General features: G+C 39.0%; 2 protein-coding genes across 5 annotated transcripts in view; one reads left to right on the top strand and one right to left on the bottom strand.

The window, feature by feature from the left end:
* Nucleotides 1–4,011, bottom strand: part of LOC114445865 (diacylglycerol kinase zeta-like) — a 67,733-nt gene extending 63,722 nt beyond the window's left edge. For all 3 annotated transcript variants that reach the window (XM_028421147.1, XM_028421160.1, XM_028421170.1), the window contains exon 1: nt 3,767–4,011. The gene's annotated coding sequence lies outside the window, so the exon portion shown is untranslated. The remainder of the gene's footprint in view (nt 1–3,766) is intronic.
* A 1,280-nt stretch (nt 4,012–5,291) lies between these two features.
* On the top strand, nt 5,292–20,747 carry cryaa (crystallin, alpha A). Of its 2 annotated transcripts, XM_028421183.1 has the most exons (4): nt 5,292–5,432; nt 18,623–18,808; nt 20,232–20,354; nt 20,445–20,747. In XM_028421183.1, the coding sequence occupies exons 1-4, from the start codon at nt 5,301–5,303 to the stop codon at nt 20,652–20,654; spliced, it is 651 nt and encodes a 216-aa protein (XP_028276984.1). In that variant the 5' UTR covers nt 5,292–5,300; the 3' UTR covers nt 20,655–20,747. The 2 variants fall into 2 exon arrangements, with proteins under 2 accessions (XP_028276984.1, XP_028276993.1); XM_028421192.1 differs by lacking the exon at nt 5,292–5,432 and having other exon boundaries at nt 18,533–18,808.
* Nucleotides 20,748–21,012: the final 265 nt, after the last annotated feature.

The following is a 21,012-nucleotide window of genomic DNA, read 5'->3' as shown; positions in this document are numbered from 1 at the left end:
AAAAGTCTCTTGCACCATTGATCTAGACCACACAGGAAGTCAGCCATTTTGATTTAGGCGGTCAAATTTCAGCGATTTCCACCTTTGGTATGCGGACGAACTCCTCCTAGGGATTTCGACCGATTGACTTCATATTCGGTCGCTGTCACCTAGAGACCATGCTGATCAAAAGTTATCAAAAGCTTTTCTCTAGGTTAAAGGGCGTGGCCGCTGTGGCGTCACTTCGCCAATTATACACGAACAACTCTCTCTCCTACATACTTGCTCCAAACGGCTTCAAACTTTCTGCACATGGTCAGAGCCCCTCCCTGAACGTCTCTATGTCATCATGATCTATGGCGCTCCCTTGTGGTGGAGACAGGAAGTGCCATGTTCTTCACTGACATGCACTCTGTTTAATCCTTCCCTGTCATTACACAGCGAAATGAGGATCACAGATTTGACGTCCCACAGAGACACCTGTGTGGTTTTCTGTATCATGCTGCCCGTGGCGGTGGCGACTGTTCGCCATGAAACATCAACTGCTTATAACTTCGCCGTGCATCGTCCTAGCGTCCTCAAATTTTTTTCATGTCCTAACGGTCCGTCCCCCCACACGTCTGCATGCTCATGAGTCACCTGCACAGCGCCACCTACAGGAAACCGGAAGTAACTGCTTCTGGACATTTTTCATGTATGAATCAAATGTTTTTTGAGGTTTGATGCACAGACGGGTCTCCACTATTCTCATGGTGTCTGGCTCCACCCAGTGGACACATACGGTACTGCAACTGATATAACTCCACCATGGATGCTCCTAAAATCCTCAAATTTTTTACATGTGATACAGACCCGACCCCGACCACGTGTGGACATCTGTGGACAGCGCCACCTACTGTAAAGAGGAGGTTACTGCACACTAACAATTTTTACATATATTGAGAGATTTGTTGCACTGACACATCTCTGCTTCTGTCTGCCGGCTTTTTCCCACCACTGGCAAAATCGCTGCAGCTCGTAGGGGGATCGGGGCAGGGAAGGGACGGCGTGACGGGGAGGGGGCGGTCGCGCTGAGTGCGAGGGCCCGATCATCGCTGCTTGCAGCTTTAATTTAATATATATTTTATTTATTTACTGTATTTTATTGTAAATTGTGACCATGTAAATTTACGTTTTTAAGTTTGAAAAATGTTTACAAAATATAAGGTAAAGCGTGTGTAATATAAACAGCCTTGCAAAACCTTACGCTTAAAATAAGCCACAATTTACAAAAAAAAAAATTACAAAAAATTAGACAATTCTGGCAACTAACAGTAATAATTTTTTTTCCTTTTTTTTCTCACAAACACAGAGAATGTGTCACGTGATATCTTACTGTAAAAAGCTGAACATCATGAGAAGAGGAGGATAAGTGTGTGTGTCAACAGGAAATCCTCTCGCTGACAATCATTAGCCCACCGCTATTCGCTAATCCCCACTCAACAGAGCGCTGCCTATTAATGCATCCATCTCAAAGGTCAGAGGTCAGCTCAATGCCCGGTCTTTTATCCATATATATGTACATATATATAATCAGAAGTGTGATATTTACGCTACAAATGTCTTTTGACTCTGACCGTGTGTTTATATAACTGCATAGCTAATCCTTTTCCACAACGGGGGGGGGGGGGGGGTGAGGAGGTGAGGCATAGTTGATACATTACTCAGGATGTGTATTTTGCATGTCAGCACAGGGAGGCTTCTTTATACCTCTGAAAACCCTAAAGCTATTTTTCCACTCGTATTGTTTTTATAATTTTTTTTTAATGCTTTTTCCAAGCAACTGCTGGTCACAGGTGAACCACATGGCTGCCTAGCTGCGTTGTGCAGAATTTTTACAATTTTTTTTATACATAGAAATCGCTGACTTGCTCACTGTTCCATGCTCCTTGTTCTTTTTTTTCTTTTTTGTATTGTTTTTTTTTAGAAAATTATTTTTTTCAACTTTCCGTTAAAGTGTGTAGAATTTTTTTAATATTGCAGCATAAATAATAATAATAATAATGATAATAATATATAAAAACTATTTCTTAAAAAAAAATATAAAAATTTTTTCCAAGCAACTGCTGGTCACAGGTGAACCATGGCTTCACAGCTGTATTAAAGTGTGCAGAATTTTTTCATTTTTACAGTTTTGCAATTTTTTTATATACAAAAAAATCACTGAATTTAAGCTAATCTTCAAAGTAGATGTGATTAAATAATACAATTCCTAGCCTAGATGTGGCTGTATTATGATAACAGCTGCCTGTTTAATGTGTATAATGTGCTGAAAAGAGCAGCAGGAGTCTGAGCATGCTCAGTTGATTCCATGCCTATATAAGGAAATGACTCTGACGCCATCCTCTTACGCGGGCTATGGACTTGTCAATCACCACACACACCCAGAGGACAGAAATTTGCATGTCGATACTGGAAAATATATCTGTAGAGAACTGTTTTGAATAAGCAGGTGAGCAGCTTCTTGGAAAAAGACTAAAGAGTTTTTATAAGTGTGTGTGAGAGACACTATCCAGTGCCCTGTGGCATTGGGTTAAATATTTACATGTAAAAATTAGTGGAGCGCTATGCAAACATGCAAGCGAGCTCACACAGCAAATCCTCGTCTGAGCCGTGCGTAGCAATGCAATGATGCATTCAAGGACCACCAAAAAAAATCTGACAATTCCATCTGTTCCCGATATGATGTTTTTAAAAATCATAGACTGTAAATAAAGATGGATGACGAAGCTATTAGCGAATTAGCTTGCTTAAGGGTGCAGCCATGTTGGAAACGCCATCTTGAACCCCTTCCTGCGTACCTTCGCTGCTCTGTTTGCTGCCTACTCCCCTTTCTTAGCCTTCGAGCTAGCTAACTAGCCATAAAGCTATGTCTGTTTCCCAATCACTAACATGGGAGGAGGCGCTAATATGGGTTCGCTGTCATCTTTCAACTTTATATACAGTCTAACGTGCCAAAATAAACTAAAATTTGGTCGTACACAGTTTGTACAACCCGATATGATGCATTCAAGGACCACCAAAAAATCTGATTTTTTTATTTTAAACATAGACGTAAATAAAGATGGACAAGGCTCCTACAAAAAAAAACAACGCCGAATTAGCTCGCTTACGGGCGCTGCCATGATGGATTCAAGGACCACCAAAAAAATTGGACAATTCTTCCTGTTCCCATTATTACTCCCCCTTTTTAGCCTTCGAGCTAGCTAACTAGCCATAAAGCTATGTCCGTTTCCCATCCACTAAAATGGGAGGAGGCACTAATATGGGTTTTATTGTGGCATTCAAGCCAAAAAAATACCAAGTTACTACCAAGATGGCGGCACCTAAAGGCTCCAAAACATGCATGGTGATGTCACAGAAGCTTAATCCAGCTTTTCTAAACAACAGCTTCCTCTAATGTGTGTGTGTGTGTGTGTGTGTGTGTGTATGTGTGTGTGAAGCCAAAGAAAGCAGCTATTCATACAAACATTTTACTTCCTGGAATTTCCATGTTACCAGCTGTCTCTTGGACAGGATGTCCACACGCACACACACAGACGGCTAAACTAACAAGTTAAGTTTTTGTGCCATTTCCACCTGCTTCCAAGCTTGCATTTCCTTATTTGTGCAATAAGTCTGATGTCTGACTAAGAAGAATGCAGCACTGCATCAGCCCCCCGAGCTACAACTTTAAGTCATAAAATGCTAATAAAACATTAACTTGGATGCTAAAACATGTTCAGAAATAAAAGAATCAGGAGCTGACCTGTTAAAAGGAAGACGAAAAAACTATCCATCCATGCTTCCTCTCAGCTCAGAGTGGTGTGCGAGCGAGAGAGAGAAAGAGAGAGAGAGAGAGAGAGAGAGAGAGAGAGGGGTAGGTGTGGCCGAGAGACAGCGAAAGCTGATCAAAAATAACCGGGGTCTACTTCCTTGACAGGCTGATATGTCTGATCTTGAACGTACACAGACACACAAATGCACACACACGACAGCCGCAGAGAGAGAGAGAGAGAGAGGAAACGATAGAGAGATTATTGCATTACAAAATGAGGTGAGAGACATCATCTTCCTGTCACAGTAATACCAGAATTAATATTTAATTCTGGTATTATCTATTTTTTCTATTCTTTTTCCATACATTTTTGGGAATTTTATCATCAAATAAATTTAGTGTGCTTCCATAGAATTTTAACACATTTTTTTATGTTTATTTATTTGTTATTTATTTGGTTGGTTGGTTTTTTGGTATATGTTATTTTCGATTCTTTAGTAATCCCAGAGGGAAATTGTTTAAGGCTGCTACCAAGCAGTGTCATACAATGACCAGCAAGACGCGCCACACCAGTGAGTACACTGGAGGCAGGTAAAGTGTCTTGCCCAAGGACACACAACAATGACTTAGGAAGGAGTTGGGATCGTTGGGATTTTTCTCTATTTTTTGTTTCTTTTTCCTAAACAAATATCTTCAAACCATCACCACATCACATCTAAAAATACCATTATTCCGTCAATGACCGCAAACCATGATACCACCACCGCCATGCTGCACAGATGGAAAAATCTATAGATCTGTTTTTTGCAATATAATAGTTTTTTTTAATTATGGGATAATATTTGGTATGTTACACTACAACTTTCTTTGTTAGCCATCACTTCCTTTCTATTACTCATAATAGCATGATAGCATGTGGCGAGCTAATAATAGTTCAACTTTAGCTCAACAGCTAGCAGCTAGCCGCTGGCGCCTTTCGCTCTCTTATGTCCCCTCTCTGACAGTTTAGTGGGGAGTCTAGCCGAGCCCAGGAGGTAGGGGCGCAGTTGTCATCGTTTCTGTCGGCATGGCAACTGCAGCCCCCCCTCCTCCCATTGCCGTGGGAATGGTTCCCCCTCCCTTGTCCACATGATGACTATAGTGACCCACTGGCAAGGTTACACACACACACAGACTGAGTCACACACACACAAAATGTGGGTGTCGCAATGGCCCCACCTGCTGGCGACAGCGTGACATTACATCATCAGCAGCAGCAGCAACAATCTTACCTCCTGGTGAACAGCTTGAGTCCGGTGAAAGACTTGGAGCAGCCCGTCAGCCTCTCCTCCTCCTCATCCTGCGATGAAGAGGAGGCGGAGCTAAAGTCTCTGTTGCGTCCTTTTGCGTTCTTGGACCCTCTTCCGCCTCTTCCTTCTTCTTCTTCAGGTGCACAAACCTCCAGAGAAACCTCCTCTAGATCACTTCCTGTTGTAGAATCCATTCTTCTTCTCACATTGTTCTTCTTCTTCTTCTTCTTTTAAAGATGACACAACTCCACACTCAAACGGAGAGTCCTCCACTCATTCTACACTCAAGGACTTCAAACATGGCCGCCCTCGCAGAGGCTACAAAGTCAATAATCCACATGCCAAAGGTCCTTTACAAGACACACAAGGTGTGTGTGTGTGTGTGTGTGTGTGTGTGTGTGTGTGTGTGCGTGTACAGAGAGAGATTAGTGTTGAGATAATCCTTCCCAGCATTCCTCTCTGTCTCCAATCAGCAGTATTGCTGTCAGTGTTAGAGCAGTTTGTTCTTCCCCCTCCTTCTTCTTTTTCTTCTTTGTTCACTAAGTTTGCATTTCCACTTCCTCCTCCTTCTTCTTCTTTAGTTTTAATTACACTCCGTGTGAAGCACACACCTACACACACATACACTTATCCCTTCTTCTACTACTACTACTACTACTACTATACCCGCCCGGCTACATAACCAGGAAGTGGGATAATAACAATCAGGACCTCGCTGTGAGCTGCCCTCTCACATGCCTGACCGAAATTACTGACTTCTTCTTACTGTTGCTAAATCATGACGTTTTTTTTCTATCCTTATTACATATTATGTTCAGTTTAAAAAGCAGATTTTTATATTTTTATCCTTGAGTATTGAGCAGCTGTAAAATCAAAAAGCATTCTCTGTGTAAGTATTGAAAATGACCACAAGATGGTGCTGTGTAACAAGCACAGGACATGCCGGCTATTAAATTTCTAAATAAATTTGTTCATTTTTTTTTTAAATCAGCTCTTTCAATAATATTGCTCAACATATAAGTAGTAAATTTTATTTTATTTTGTTTTTGTTGCTATTATTATTTTTTTATTTATTTTTTAATCAGCTCTTTTAATACTATTGCTCAACATATAAATAGTAATTTAATTTAATTTAGTCTTTGTTGCTATTATTTTTTATTTTTTTAATTTATTTTTTTAAATAAGCTCTTAATATTATTGCTCAGCATATAAATGATAATTTAATTTAATTTAATTTAAGTTGCTATTACTTTTTTGTTTTAATCAGCTCTTTTACTATTATTGCTCAACAATTAAATTAAATTAAATTAAATTAAATGTTGCTATAATCTTTTATTTATATTTTTTCTAAATCAATTCTTTTAATATTATTGCTAACAACACAACAAATGGAGCGTGTGGAGTTTGGCCTAAAATGACTTGGCGTCGGTGTTGCCGGGGAGACATCACTGTTATATTGCCTATTGTATCACCCGAGGCCGGAGCTCTGAATGCATCCAGAGAGTGAAAGACAAACAGACTTTGAATCAGCTGTGAGGCCATCTGCACAGTTATGACTGGTCATATCACACAGTTACAGACTAGATGGTTATTATTCCTCATCATTAACCCTTACTGCAGAAATATTTCTCCTATATTTCGTCCTATTTCTATTTCCTATTTCTACCTCACAAACCGACCACAGTTTGTGAGAGCCCAGAACTGTGTGTCTGACCTGCTTACCTGTAGCACAGGGGACTGTCCTGGCCCCCTTCCTTTTCACCCTCTACACGTTGGACTTCAGACACAACACTGACGGCTGTGTGCTGCAGAAGTTCTCTGATGACACTGTGATTGTTGGTCTCATCAGTGATGTTGACGACGCGGAGTACAGAGGACTGACGCAGAACTTTGTGGACTGGTGTCAGCGAAACCACCTCCTGATCAATGCAGGGAAAACCAAGGAGATGGTGGTGGACTTTTGCAGATGACACTCAGCCCCCCCCTCACCGGTGAACATCCAGGGAATGGACATTGAGCAGGTGGACTCTTACAAGTACCTGGGTGTTCACCTCAACAACAAACTGGACTGGACTCACAACACAGACGCACTGTACAGGAAGGGCCAGAGCAGGCTCTACCTGCTGAGGAGACTGCGGTCTTTTGGAGTGAAAGGGGCACTCCTGGGTCTGCTGGAACAGCAGCATCACTGTGAGGGAGAGGAAGAAGCTGGACAGAGTCATCAGGAAGTCCAGCTCTGTCCTGGGCTGCTCTCTAGACTCAGTGCAGGAGGTGGGTGACAGGAGGGTCCTGGCAAAACTGACATCCATGCTGGACAATGAGTCCCACCCCCTGCAGGACACCCTGTCAGCACTGCAGAGCAGCTTCAGTGGGAGACAGCTCCACCCTCGGTGTGTGAAGGAGAGATACAGAAGGTCTTTCCTTCCTGCTGCTGTCAGACTCTATAATAAACACTTCTGATAGGTGCAATACTCACACACCACAGTGTGCTTTTATTTACTGTTATTTATTTAGTTGCACTATGTACAGTTTATAAACCACTTCTACCTCCACTCACCTGTGCAACAACTGTTAATATGTAAACTGTTTTTTGATTGAGTCTATTTTATAATGTATATATCTTTTTATTGGTAGTCTATTTTATAATGTATATATCTTTTTCTTAACTTATCCCTTGCTGTCTGTATGCCGTTGCAAAAATGCAATTTCCCCATTGTGGGACTAATAAAGGTTTCTTAATCTTAATCTTAATCTATATGTTTTTATGTAGCATCTATATAGGACAGGTACAGTGTGTTCCCACAGAGAAAGAGACAGCGTACACACACACACCTTCTCCCTCTCCTGTCTCTTCCCCCTCACTCGTCCGCCCACTCTCTCTCTCTCTATTTCCATGACAAATGAAGCAGGCGCTCGACAGCACGACTCGCACACACTCACACTGATCGCTTTATTTTTTTTAACTCCTCGGCACCCACAGCTGACCCACTTTCTGCCTGGCGATGGACTCCGATTTTATGTGGCGTCGTAGCGATGCTAACGTGTACACATAGGCCCCGTTCACACTGGGGAAAAAAATGTGGCTTAAGCAGGATTTGGCCGCATCCAGATCAATCCAGATGTGTTTTTTTCCGAGTGTGAACACCTCCAATCCGGCTGAATCCAGTTTGATTTCAAGCCGGCTAGATCCACCCTCGAGAGGTGGATCTAGCAGGATTGGCTCAAATGTGGCTCAGGTGTGAACGCAAATGTGGCTAGTGAATCCGGCTAGCCACATTATTAGCCATATTACGAGGCGCCACCTAGTGGTTTGGAGAACAGCAAACACGCTGGATGAAGCCGGATTGAGTGCGGACACAACTGTGTGCTAGCCAGATTTGAAAATAGGTCTGAATGCATCCAGCTTAAAGGCTGTCTGGGCTCAATCCTACTCTAGCTGGAATGACGTTCTCCAGTGTGAACGGGGCCATAGGGTTAAGTGACCCTCTTATCCAACTGTGGGGGTGCAGCAGTGATCAGTGCTCATTGATTAACCTACTTCTTGTGTTTGTCCCCGCAGACTAACAGCTCACACACACAAACACACTGACGGTTCATTCTGTGCTGCACAATCATAACTAATACAAGTTTGTTTCTGCACATTGTTTTACATATATTTATTAATGGAAATATTTGGACGATTTTATTTTATTGTATTTTATTTTAGTTGCTATTATTTTTTTTATTTTTTGTCATTTATTTTTTAATATTATTGCTCAACATATAAATGGTAAGTACATTTTATTTTATATTTTCAATTTGTTTTTTATTTCTCAATCAGCTCTTTTAATATTATTGCTTAACATCTAAATAGTAATTTAATTTAATTTAATTTTTGTTGCTATTAATTTTTATATTTTTTTAAATTATATTTTAAAATCAGCTCTTTTAATATTGCTCAACATATAAATTGTAAAGAAATTGTATTTTTTGTAATTAATTTTTTTAATATTATAGATAAACATATAAATGGTAATTACATTTAATTTAGTTTTATTTTATTTTATTGCTATTAATTATGTATTATTATTTATTTATTTTTAATCAGCTCTTTTAATATTACTGCTCAACATAAATTGTAAGTAAAATGTATTTTATTTTATTTATGTTGTAATATTGTTTATTATTTTTTTATTTATTTTGATATTTTAATGTTATTGCTCAACATATAAATGGTAAGTATATTTAATTTAATTTAATTTTTTAATTCATTTTCTATGTGGAGTATCATCTTACCAAATTTTAGTCTTACCAAAATTAAAAGAATTAATCTCTTTTTTTTTTCCAGAGGATGAATGTCCTTCGTTTATCTCTCTGCTGACGGAGGCGTAGTCGTGATGCATTCAGTGTCTCACAGTGTTCCTTTAAAGCCTCCTGTTCAATAGTACTTGCTTCACGACACACACACACACTTCTACAGATGATCCTTACATAACCTGTCTGAGTCAGGAGAATTGACGAGCATGGCAGCAGCCTGCACCCCCCCCACCCCCCATCCCCCATCCTGCTTCTCATACACACACACACATAATCCCATCTGGATTACTGGCTGTACTAGATGTTGTTAAGATGATGCTGGCAGTGAGACAAGATGCCAGTTCTGACCTTTCTGACAAATGATGGAACAGAACGCTCTGAAATGTTACACCTGTAATCTGACGCCGGGTCCAGCAGGACCAGCAGGATTACTGCTACCAACAAAGATCATCACGTGCTGCTGGGAATGTTTATTTATTAATTAATAATTTCATTTACTATTTTTAAATATAGCTATAATTACTTTTTGTTAATTTTTTACTATTTTAAAATATATCTAAAATTATTTTATATATTTGTTTATTATTTTAATATATAGCTGCAATTATTTTTTATATTTTTTTGATTTTTTTTTAAATATAGTTATAATTATTTTTTCATTTTTTTTAAGTATTTTATTTTATTTACTAGTTTAGTAATTTTTCTAGATTTAGAGCACTACTGTAACACATGTGCAGCAAATTGAGGAGGTGGGGGTGCTGTGCCACAACACACGTGTCATATCTGAAGAGTGGGTTTATATTTAATGAAATGTATTTATTTTTTAATCATTTTTTTGCTATTTTATTTCATTTACTATTTTAAAACATAGCTACAATTATTTAATATAGTTTTTTGCTATATTATTTTATTCATTATCTTAATAAATAGCTATAATTATTTTATATAGTTTTTAAAAAACTGAAATCTAATAAAAACTAATACAAATTTAAAATAGTTCACTATTTCAAAAATTATTTACTAATTTAAAAATGAAGTATTATCATCATAATGAATTTATAATATGTTATAAAAATTTAAATATAAAAAATTTGTTAAGTAACCATTAAATACATGAAGTGATTTAAAAAATTATATTTTACAGACCAACCGTTGCACATGGCTAAGTCACTAACTAACACGGCTAATATACTAGCTAAAATCCAAAAACACAGCTAAGTCACTAGCTAACACTAGATCACACGGCTAATATACTTGCTAAAATCCAACAAACATAGCTAAGTCACTAGCTAGCTAAAACCCATAAAACATCGCTAAATCAACAGCTAACATCAGATCGCACAGCTAATACACTAGCTAACATTCAAAAACACAGCTAAGTCGATAGCTAACACAGCCAATATACTAGCTAAAATCCAAAAAACATGGCTAAGTCACTAGCTAGAAACAAAAACCATAGCTTAGTCACTAACACGGCTACTATACTAGCTAAAGTAAAAAGGAAACATAGCTAAGTCAATAGCAGACATCAGATAACATGATTAATATACTAGATAAAATCCAAAAACAACTGTCGCTGTCAGAGTCAGTGAACGCATCATGAGACGCGCGCGCGCACACACACACACACACACACACGCACTGTCAGTTTGTGGTTGAACTGGTTAACAGGAAGTGGGGGCTGCATTCCTACCTGTAAGACACCTGCTTCCTGAAGTTTAACTGGAGAAACTCTGCCTCCATGTGGGACAGCCGGCGTTCCTCCTCATCCCTTTCCTTAAATCATAATTCATATTTAATAGTAATGAGTCAGAGTGATGACGTTGTTGTATTGTTTTTTTACACACACACCTGCAGCGCCCGCTCGGAGCTCCTCTCCTCTTCCACGAACGCGTCCTCCTCTTCGTCCACGTCTTCCAGCGCAGGCCGCTCCACCACCACCACCACCGGCGAATCGGAGTCCGTCATCATCATCATGTTCTCCGTTACGATTTAACAAGATCCACGTTGCCGCCGCCGCCGCCTCCCCCGAAGCTGCTTATTTCTGTGCGTCTTTAAACGCAGCACCGGCTCCGTGACATCCCCGGAGCGTCCCAACGGCGCTCTGCGTTCCAAAAGCCCGCAGCAGAGCCGAGCTGGATGGGCCTCTCTCCCTCTCTCCCTCTCTCTCTCTCTCTCTCAATACATTTAAACGCATGTTCACATCCGGCTTGCGATTGGTCTGTTTAGTATAAAGCCCGCCCCCTACAGATTAAACAGTAGTGATTAGATTATCTCTACCACGTGACTGTAATATAGTCAACCAGCACAATAATAATAATTTTACTAGGCTGCTCAGTACTTTAAATATATAATATGTATATATAATATTCTATATTAAACAACATCAATTAAAGACAGCTAAAGGGTGCTTTCAGGAGAACGTGTCTAATTGGTTTAAATGAGCTGTCAATCACTTGTCAGTCTGTTGAACCAATCAGGTGGCGAATTGCCGGCAGAACTAAGGCCCCACCCCCACAGTAGTTTTAGAAGCTAGCAAGAAGCTAAAATATTAGCTAAAATCCAAAAAACACAGCTAAATCAACAGCTAACATTAGATAACATGGGGTGATTTACCAGCTAAACAGCACTTCCTGTTTGCTAAATAGGACTACAAATGCCATCATCATGACAGCTAACATTGGATAACACTGCTAATATACTAGCTAAACAGCACTTCCTGTTTGCTAAATAGGACTACAAACGCTATCATTATGACAGCTAACATCGGATAACACGGCTAATATACTAGCTAAACAGCACTTCCTGTTTGCTAAATAGGACTACAAACGCCATCATTATGACAGCTAACATCAGATAACACAGCTAATTTACTAGCTAAACAGCACTTCCTGGTTGCTAAATAGTAGTACAAATGCCATAATCATGAAAGCTAACATCAGATAACACAGCTAATTTACTAGCTAAACAGCACTTCCTGTTCGCTAAATAGGACTACAAATGCCATCATCATGACCGCTAACATCAGATAACACGGCTAATATACTAGCTGAACAGCACTTCCTGTTTGCTAAATAGGACTACAAATGCCATCATCATGACAGCTAACATCAGATAACACAGCTAATATACTAGCAAAATTCCAAAAACATTGCTAAGTCACTAGCTAACATGGCTAATATATGAGCTAAAATCCCAAAACATTGCTATATCAACAGCTAACATCAGATAACAGGGCTAATGTCTGTTTTAGCACTCTGATATTATATTTTACATTATTATTTTAACATAATAGCGAACAGTTTCCATTGATAAGCTAACATTGTTTTAGCTAACACTCCTTTGTTAAGCTAACATTTTTTTAGCAAACACTTTCCTTTGTTAAGCTACATGTTGAGGAAGATTCTCAGTCATCCAGGTCATCATACGTAGAGAAGATTGAAGCAAGGCGTCTGGACTTATAGAGTTTTCTTGAAGACGTTTCGCTGCTCATCCAAGCAGCTTCATCAGTTCTGTTTGGTGGGGAAACATTGTTTATATGTGGTTACATACCTCAGTGGGTGGGTCTGGGTCAAACTTAAAAAAAACAATAGCACTAAATGTTTCAATACTTACCTGTGATGATCTGGCTGACTGGGCCAGGTGTGTCTAACGACTGGCTAACGACTATGAAACTGCCAGAGGGGGACAGGTTGACAGCCCTTTGTTCTTGCTGTGAGTATGCGCAAACTTCCTAGGAATGGATGGAATCACTGCATTGTATGTGGTAGAAAGATGATGTCTGAGGCCACCACCTCTGTTAAGGGAAGGTTTTTCCAGCTTAACATAGATGGCTTCCTTGACTCCTCTTTCAAACCACCTTTCCTCCCTGTCTAAAATGTGAACATTGTTGTCCTCAAAGGAGTGTCCTTTGTCTTTGAGGTGGAGGTGAACAGCTGAGTCTGGTCCTGAGGAGGTGGCTCTGCTGTGCTGAGCCATTCTTCTGTGGAGTGGTTGTTTAGTTTCTCCAATGTACAGATCAGAGCATTCCTCACTGCACTGGACTGCATATATCACATTGCTGTGTTTCTCCCTGGGAATCTTGTCCGTCGGGTGAACCAGTCTCTGTCTTAGTGTTGTCATTGGTTTGAAATGGACCAGGATGTCATGGTTGTTGAAGATCCTGCGGAGTTTCTCTGATACTCCTGACACATATGGAATGGAGATGTTCTTTCTCCGCCGGTTGTTGTCCTTCTTCATGTTGTTGGGGGGTCTTGTTTTTGTGGCTTTGATGAGTGCCCACTTGGGGTAGCCACAGGTTTGCAGGGCCTTCTTGATGTGGTGTTGCTCCTTCTTCTTCCCCTGAGCTGGTTGGTACAGTTTGTGCTCTGTGCTGCAGGGTCCTGATGACTCCCAGTTTGTGTTCCAGTGGGTGGTGTGAATCAAACAGCAGGTACTGGTCCATGTGTGGGTTTCCTGTACACTTCCACAATGAGGCTCCTGTCCTCCTCAATATGTACTGTGCAGTCCAAGAAGGCCAGATTGTTATCCCTGGTGCCCTCCCGAGTGAACTTGATGTTGTTATCCACTGCGTTGATGTGTTCTGTGAACCGTTCCACTTCATTGGTCTTGATTCAGCTTCTGTGTCTGTCTGATATGTGGATGACCCAGGTGTCATCCACATATCTAAACCAGTGGGTGGGGGTGGTTCCAGGAAAGGAACTCAGGGCTCTTCTCTCCACTTTTTCCATGTAGAAGTTGGCCACAATAGGAGACACAGGTGATCCCATCTGAAAGGTTCTTTACCCATTTGTCCTGGGTGTCCTACTGTGGCGGTGAGTGGTCTTCCCTCCTCCATGTGTGTAGGTTAGCTGCAGCCACAGAGTCAGCCATCAAGAACAACAACCTGACAGACACAGAAGCTGAACAACAGCCACACTCTCCACTACTAAAGCACCGCCATCCAACCTCTCCAGTGATGAAAGGAAGGCCCTGATTGCACTACAAAAGGACCGGGACATCACCATCTTATCGGCAGACAAAGGAAGATGCCCAGTAGTCCTCAACACACAGGACTACCACTCCAAAGTCATCAACAGCAAGCTCTACTTCCGACTGTATCCTGGGGAAGCCACTCCACGCCTGTATGGACTCCCCAAGATACACAAGGAAGGAGTCTCCCTCAGACCAATCGTCAGCAGCACAAACTCAGTCACATACAACGTGGCTAAGCACTTGGCTGAACTCCTGACACCACTGGTAGGTAACACACCACATCACATCCACAACTCTCAGGACTTTGTGAACAAGGTGGAGAAGATCCGAATGGACCCAGACAACACCATGGTCTCATTTGATGTCACCTCCTTGTTCACTTGCATCCCTACATCAGAAGCCACAGAGATGGTAAGGATGTGCCTCACACAAGACAGCACACTCAAGGAGAGAACCAACCTCATGCCAGACCACATCTGTGACCTGCTGGAACTCTGCCTGACCACCACTTATTTCCAGTACAATGGAAACTTTTACAGACAGAAGCACAGCTGTGCGATGGGATCACATGTGTCTCCTATTGTGGCCAACCTCTACATGGAAGAAGTGGAGAGAAGAGCCCTGAGTTCCTTTCCTGGAACCACCCCCACTGGTTTAGATATGTGGATGACACCTGGGTCAAAATCAAGACCAATGAAGTGGAACGGTTCACAGAACACATCAACGCAGTGGATAACAACATCAAGTTCACTCGGGAGGGCACCAGGGATAACAATCTGGCCTTCTTGGACTGCACAGTACATATTGAGGAGGACAGGAGCCTCATTGTGGAAGTGTACAGGAAACCCACACATGGACCAGTACCTGCTGTTTGATTCACACCACCCACTGGAACACAAACTGGGAGTCATCAGGACCCTGCAGCACAGAGCACAAACTGTACCAACCAGCTCAGGGGAAGAAGAAGGAGCAACACCACATCAAGAAGGCCCTGCAAACCTGTGGCTACCCCAAGTGGGCACTCATCAAAGCCACAAAAACAAGACCCCCCAACAACATGAAGAAGGACAACAACCGGCGGAGAAAGAACATCTCCATTCCATATGTGTCAGGAGTATCAGAGAAACTCCGCAGGATCTTCAACAACCATGACATCCTGGTCCATTTCAAACCAATGACAACACTAAGACAGAGACTGGTTCACCCGACGGACAAGATTCCCAGGGAGAAACACAGCAATGTGATATATGCAGTCCAGTGCAGTGAGGAATGCTCTGATCTGTACATTGGAGAAACTAAACAACCACTCCACAGAAGAATGGCTCAGCACAGCAGAGCCACCTCCTCAGGACCAGACTCAGCTGTTCACCTCCACCTCAAAGACAAAGGACACTCCTTTGAGGACAACAATGTTCACATTTTAGACAGGGAGGAAAGGTGGTTTGAAAGAGGAGTCAAGGAAGCCATCTATGTTAAGCTGGAAAAACCTTCCCTTAACAGAGGTGGTGGCCTCAGACATCATCTTTCTACCACATACAATGCAGTGATTCCATCCATTCCCAGGAAGTTTGCGCATACTCACAGCAAGAACAAAGGGCTGTCAACCAGTCCCCCTCTGGCAGTTTCATAGTTGTTAGACACACCTGGCCTAGTCAGCCAGATCATAGTATTGAAACATTTAGTGCTATTGTTTTTTTGTTTTTTTTAGTTTGACCCAGACCCACCCACTGAGGTCTGTAACCACATATAAACCATGTTTCCCCACCAAACAGTTAGAACTGATGAAGCTGCTTGGATGAGCACATCTTCAAGAAAACTCTACAAGTCCAGACACCTTGCTTCAATCTTCTCTACCTTTGTTAAGCTAACATTGTTTTAGGTAACACTCCTTTGTTAAACTAACATTTTTAGCTAACACTCCTTTGTTAAGCTAACATTTTTTTAGCAAACACTCTCCTTTGTTAAGCTAACATTCTTTTCTTTTTGATATTTTCTTTTGCTAGCATAAGGTTTTAGCAAACAGTCTCCTTTGTTAAGCTAACATTCTTTTCTTTTTGATATTTTCTTTTGCTAGCATAAAGTTTTACCTTTCTAGACTGCATTAACCCTTTAGTATGCGTTGGTGTGTTTTGGATTTCTGACTGTGTCAAAGGAGGTGACATGAAAAAATTGCTGACTGTGCTGAACCGCAGACAGCCTAAATCTCATGTATGTCCAGTCTGCAACAGCGGACAGCTCCAAAACATCCCCGGGACCCTGGGACAGCTGCCTGGACCAGTTGCTCTTGGCCTGCGGGGCGGGTGCACAGAGAGCGGCTAAGCCCCCTGTGCTCGGTCGGCCAAATCCATGTGGGATTAGATGAATTAAGATGAGACAACGGCCATGGGAAGTGACCCTTAGCCGCACTTCCTGGTTCAGTGTTAACCACAAAGTCCGGCTCAGTGCATTCTGAGCATGCCCAGTAGAGGGCAAACGAGACACAGGGCACACACCTACAGCGGAGGGATTATTACTTTCATAATTTTATATTATAAAATATCATTTTTATATTTTTTTCAATATAATTTTTCTTTTTTTTCATAATTTCAGGCGAGTTTTTATTTATTTTTAATACATTTTTCAGATTAAATTGTATATTTTTTGTTTAATTTGTGTAACGTTAAATCAAAATAAAATTTTCATAGTTTATATTTTTACTTTTAAAATATTATTTTTATAATTTTCTAGACTTTCATAATTTCTGAGTTGTTATAATTAATTACCTACAGTAGAGGGATTATTTCTTTAACCATTTCAACAAAGTGTAATTTTTTTATAGCTTTTTTCAAATTTTATTTCATTCTTTCTTTTTTTACTTATAAAATATAATTTATATAATTTTTTAATTTTAAATGTGTGCATGAACAATCAACAAATACACAAAAAATAACTTTTTAAATTATATATTTAAAATGTATTAATCTACTGTAAACCTACAATGGAGGGGTTATTTTTTTAATAATTACAACAAAATAATTTCAGATAAAATTTCATATTTTTTATTTTTACTTATAAAATATATTTTTTAATGCAATTTTTTAGACTCTACTCAAAATTTTTATTTTTAAAATATGTTTTTTCAGATTAAATTTCATAGTTATTATTTTTAATGTAATTTTCAGGTTTTCATACTTTCTTGCAAAAATTTATTTTTGTATTCATTTTTTATTAATTAAATTTGTGCAATTAAAAAAATACACAGTTTTTATATTAAATTAAATATTTAGTTTATTTTTTCTTACTTCTACGACTTTATTGTTTTTAATTCATTTTTTTACTTAAATGTGTGTGTGAACAATAAAAAACACACACAAAAAATACATCTTTTTTAATTACATATTTAAAATACATTTCTGTAATTTCTTTAATAATTTCAACAAAGTGGATTTTTTGAAGCTAGTTTTTATATTTACAGTAACGTTTAAGAAATGAGACGCAAACATGCTATTGCTAAGTCAATAGCTAACATTAGATAACACGGCTAATATACTAGCTAAACAGCACTTCCTGTTTGCTGAATAGGACTACAAACGCCATCATTATGACAGCAACATCAGATAACATAGCTAATATACTAGCAAAAATCCAAAAACATTGCTAAGTCATTAGCTAACATGGCTAATACACGAGCTAAAATCCCAAAACATTGCTATATCAACCGCTAGCTTCAGATAACACAGCTAACACACTAGCTAAACAGCACTTCCTGTTTGCTAAATAGGACTACACGGCATCATTATGACAGCTAACATCTGATAACACAGCTAATATACTAGCTAAAATCCAAAAACATTGCTGTCACTACCTAACACAGCTAATATACTAGCTAAAATCCAAAAACATTGCTAAGTCAACAGCTAACATCAGATAACACGGCTAATATACTATAAATCCTGGCTGCCTTCTGGGATAATGTCACAGAAGAGATATGTGTGTGTGTCCGTGTGACCTCATCGTCTCTCGGTCAGCTCTGGGTGGTTTGTTTTGGCAGCCATGGTGTCCGGAGCTAGCGGTGCCCCCCCTGCCCCCCACCATCGCCAGCTGATTCTGCTGACCCCACCATGACATAATGCCATTCCAGAGGGATTTGCTGTCTAAAGCCCCCCTCTGTATATAAAGAGGAGGGCCTGGGCGGTTGGTGGAGCCTCGGGGGAAAAAACCGCAAAGCACTCTGGGAAAATTCATCCATTCATTTATTCATCTCGTTGCTCTCTCTCTCTCTCTCCACACCATGGATATTGCCATCCAGCACCCCTGGTTCAGACGCGCCCTGGGCTCCGTCTACCCGAGCCGACTCCTGGACCAGCTTTTCGGAGAGGGCATCTTCGACTACGATCTCTTCCCCTATGGTGCCGCTGCCTCCTCCACCATCAGCCCATACTACAGGCAGTCGCTGTTCCGCAGCTTCCTGTCTTCTAACTCCGGTGTCTCTGAGGTAATCATGACAACGTTGTAAAAAAAAAAGAAAAATTACATTTCATAGTTTTTTCATTATTATTTAATGTAATTTTTCAGAGTTTTAATGATTTTTTTGTAACCTAAAATATGTGTGTGAACAATAAAAAAATACACAAAAAATATTTAAAAATATAACTATATAATATATTTTTTTAAATATTTAAAATAAGTTCCTGTAATTTTTTAAAATAATTTTATTTTTTTTATTAATATATTTAAAATACGTACCATTATTTTTTTTCTTTTCTTTCTTTCTTTTTTTCTTTTCTTATTAATTTTATGATTTTTATTATTTAAATGTGCGTGAACAATAAAACAAACAATAATATTTTATTAATTTATTAATTTTAAAAATTAATAATTAAAATACATTCCTGTAATTTATTAATCTACTATATTAATTTGTATTGAATTTCTTTAATAATTTTAATAATAAGTGTTTTCAGATTACATTTCATAGTTTTTATGTTTTGTACTATATAAAATATAATTATATAAACATTTTAAGACTTTTTTTCACAATTTCAGGCAAATTTGTATTTTTTATTTATTTTATGAAAAATTATAAAACTTATATTTTAAGTAAATATAAAAAATAAAAACCATAAAAAATCTGAAAAAACATGATGAAAAAATGATTTTGTTGAAATTATTTAAAAAAAATAAAACAAAACTCGCCTGAAATTATACATTTTTTAAAAATTACACTAAAACATTAATCATTTCAAATATGTTACTGTAATTTTTTTCATGTCGGGCGAATTTTATTTGTATTTTTCATTTTATCATTTTTTTAATTTAAATGTGTACATAAACAATAAAAAATAGAATTTTTTTATAAGTTTTTGAAAATAAAATTTCAGTTTTTAATTTTTACTTATAAAATACACTTTTTTAATGTAATTTTCCAGCCTTTTTTGTATAATTTCAGTCAAATTTGTTTGTATTCATTAAATTTTATTTTAACTTAAATGTGTTCATGAACAATAAAAAATACACTTTTTATACATTCATTTTTTCACAATTAAATTTAGTTATTTTTTTACATATAAAATAGTATTTTTATACATGTTTCAATGTAATTTTTCTGATTTGTTTCATACTATTTATTAATTTATTTATTAATTAAAAATTTTTATTTATAATTTTTTAAAATTATTTTATGTTTTTTTATCTAAATGTGTGCATGAACAATAAAAAAGACAATTTTTCATGTTTTTTCAAAATAAAATTTCAGCTTTTATTTTTTACTTTTATAATTTTTAATGTAATTTTTTAGATTGTTTTTAGATGTTTCATAATTTCTGACGATTGTTCATTTTTATTTCCTATTATTTTCTATTTATATTGTGCTGATGGTGTTTGTGTCGTGTTGCGTCCCCCCCCCCCCCCCCGGTCAGGTGAGGTCCGACAGAGACAAGTTCACCATCTACCTGGACGTCAAGCACTTTTCCCCTGAAGACCTGAGCGTGAAGGTCCTGGACGACTGCGTGGAGATCCAGGGGAAGCACGGAGAGAGACAGGTGAGGTCCTACCGGCACTGACCAGCAGGTGGCACACAGTTCCACAGAGATACTCACTTCCTGTCTTGTCTTTTTTTTTTATTATTATAGGATGACCACGGCTACATTTCTCGTGAGTTCCGTCGCCGCTACCGCCTCCCCTCCAGCGTTGACCAATCAGCAATCACCTGCACCCTGTCCGGTGACGGCCTGCTGACTTTGACCGGGCCAAAGGTGGGCGGGGTCAGCGAATCGGGACGTGGCGAGCGCAGCATCCCTGTCGCTCGTGACGACAAGACCAACGCCTCCGCCACCTCTTAAGGGGGTGTGGTTGGAGGTCAGGGGTGAATCGACCCTCCGCCATCTTGGATGATTCATCTCGCTTCATTTCTGTAGTTCCCACCCCCCTCTTAGAATGCCGTATTATTATTATTAGTAGTATCATTGTGGAGGTGGCGCTTCATCCTTGTTGATGTTTGGCGGTTAGGGGTTAAGATGGAGGTCTGTCATGTCTTTGTCTTCACATATATGCTGTTCTGTAGTCTGCTCATTACTGAGAAGTCCACTAAAGATCTAATAAAGGTCTAACACTTCAAAAAAAACACAACTCGGCTCTGGATTGATTCTTTACGGTAAATACCGCAATGTACCATAAAAATATGCAAAAATTTTTTCTTTT

The sequence above is a fragment of the Parambassis ranga genome, chromosome 2 (genome assembly GCF_900634625.1).
Source record: "Parambassis ranga chromosome 2, fParRan2.1, whole genome shotgun sequence".
Taxonomy (NCBI): Eukaryota; Metazoa; Chordata; class Actinopteri; family Ambassidae; genus Parambassis; species Parambassis ranga.
Note: the sequence above shows the minus strand (reverse complement) of the source record. Positions and strands in the feature narration are given on the sequence as shown.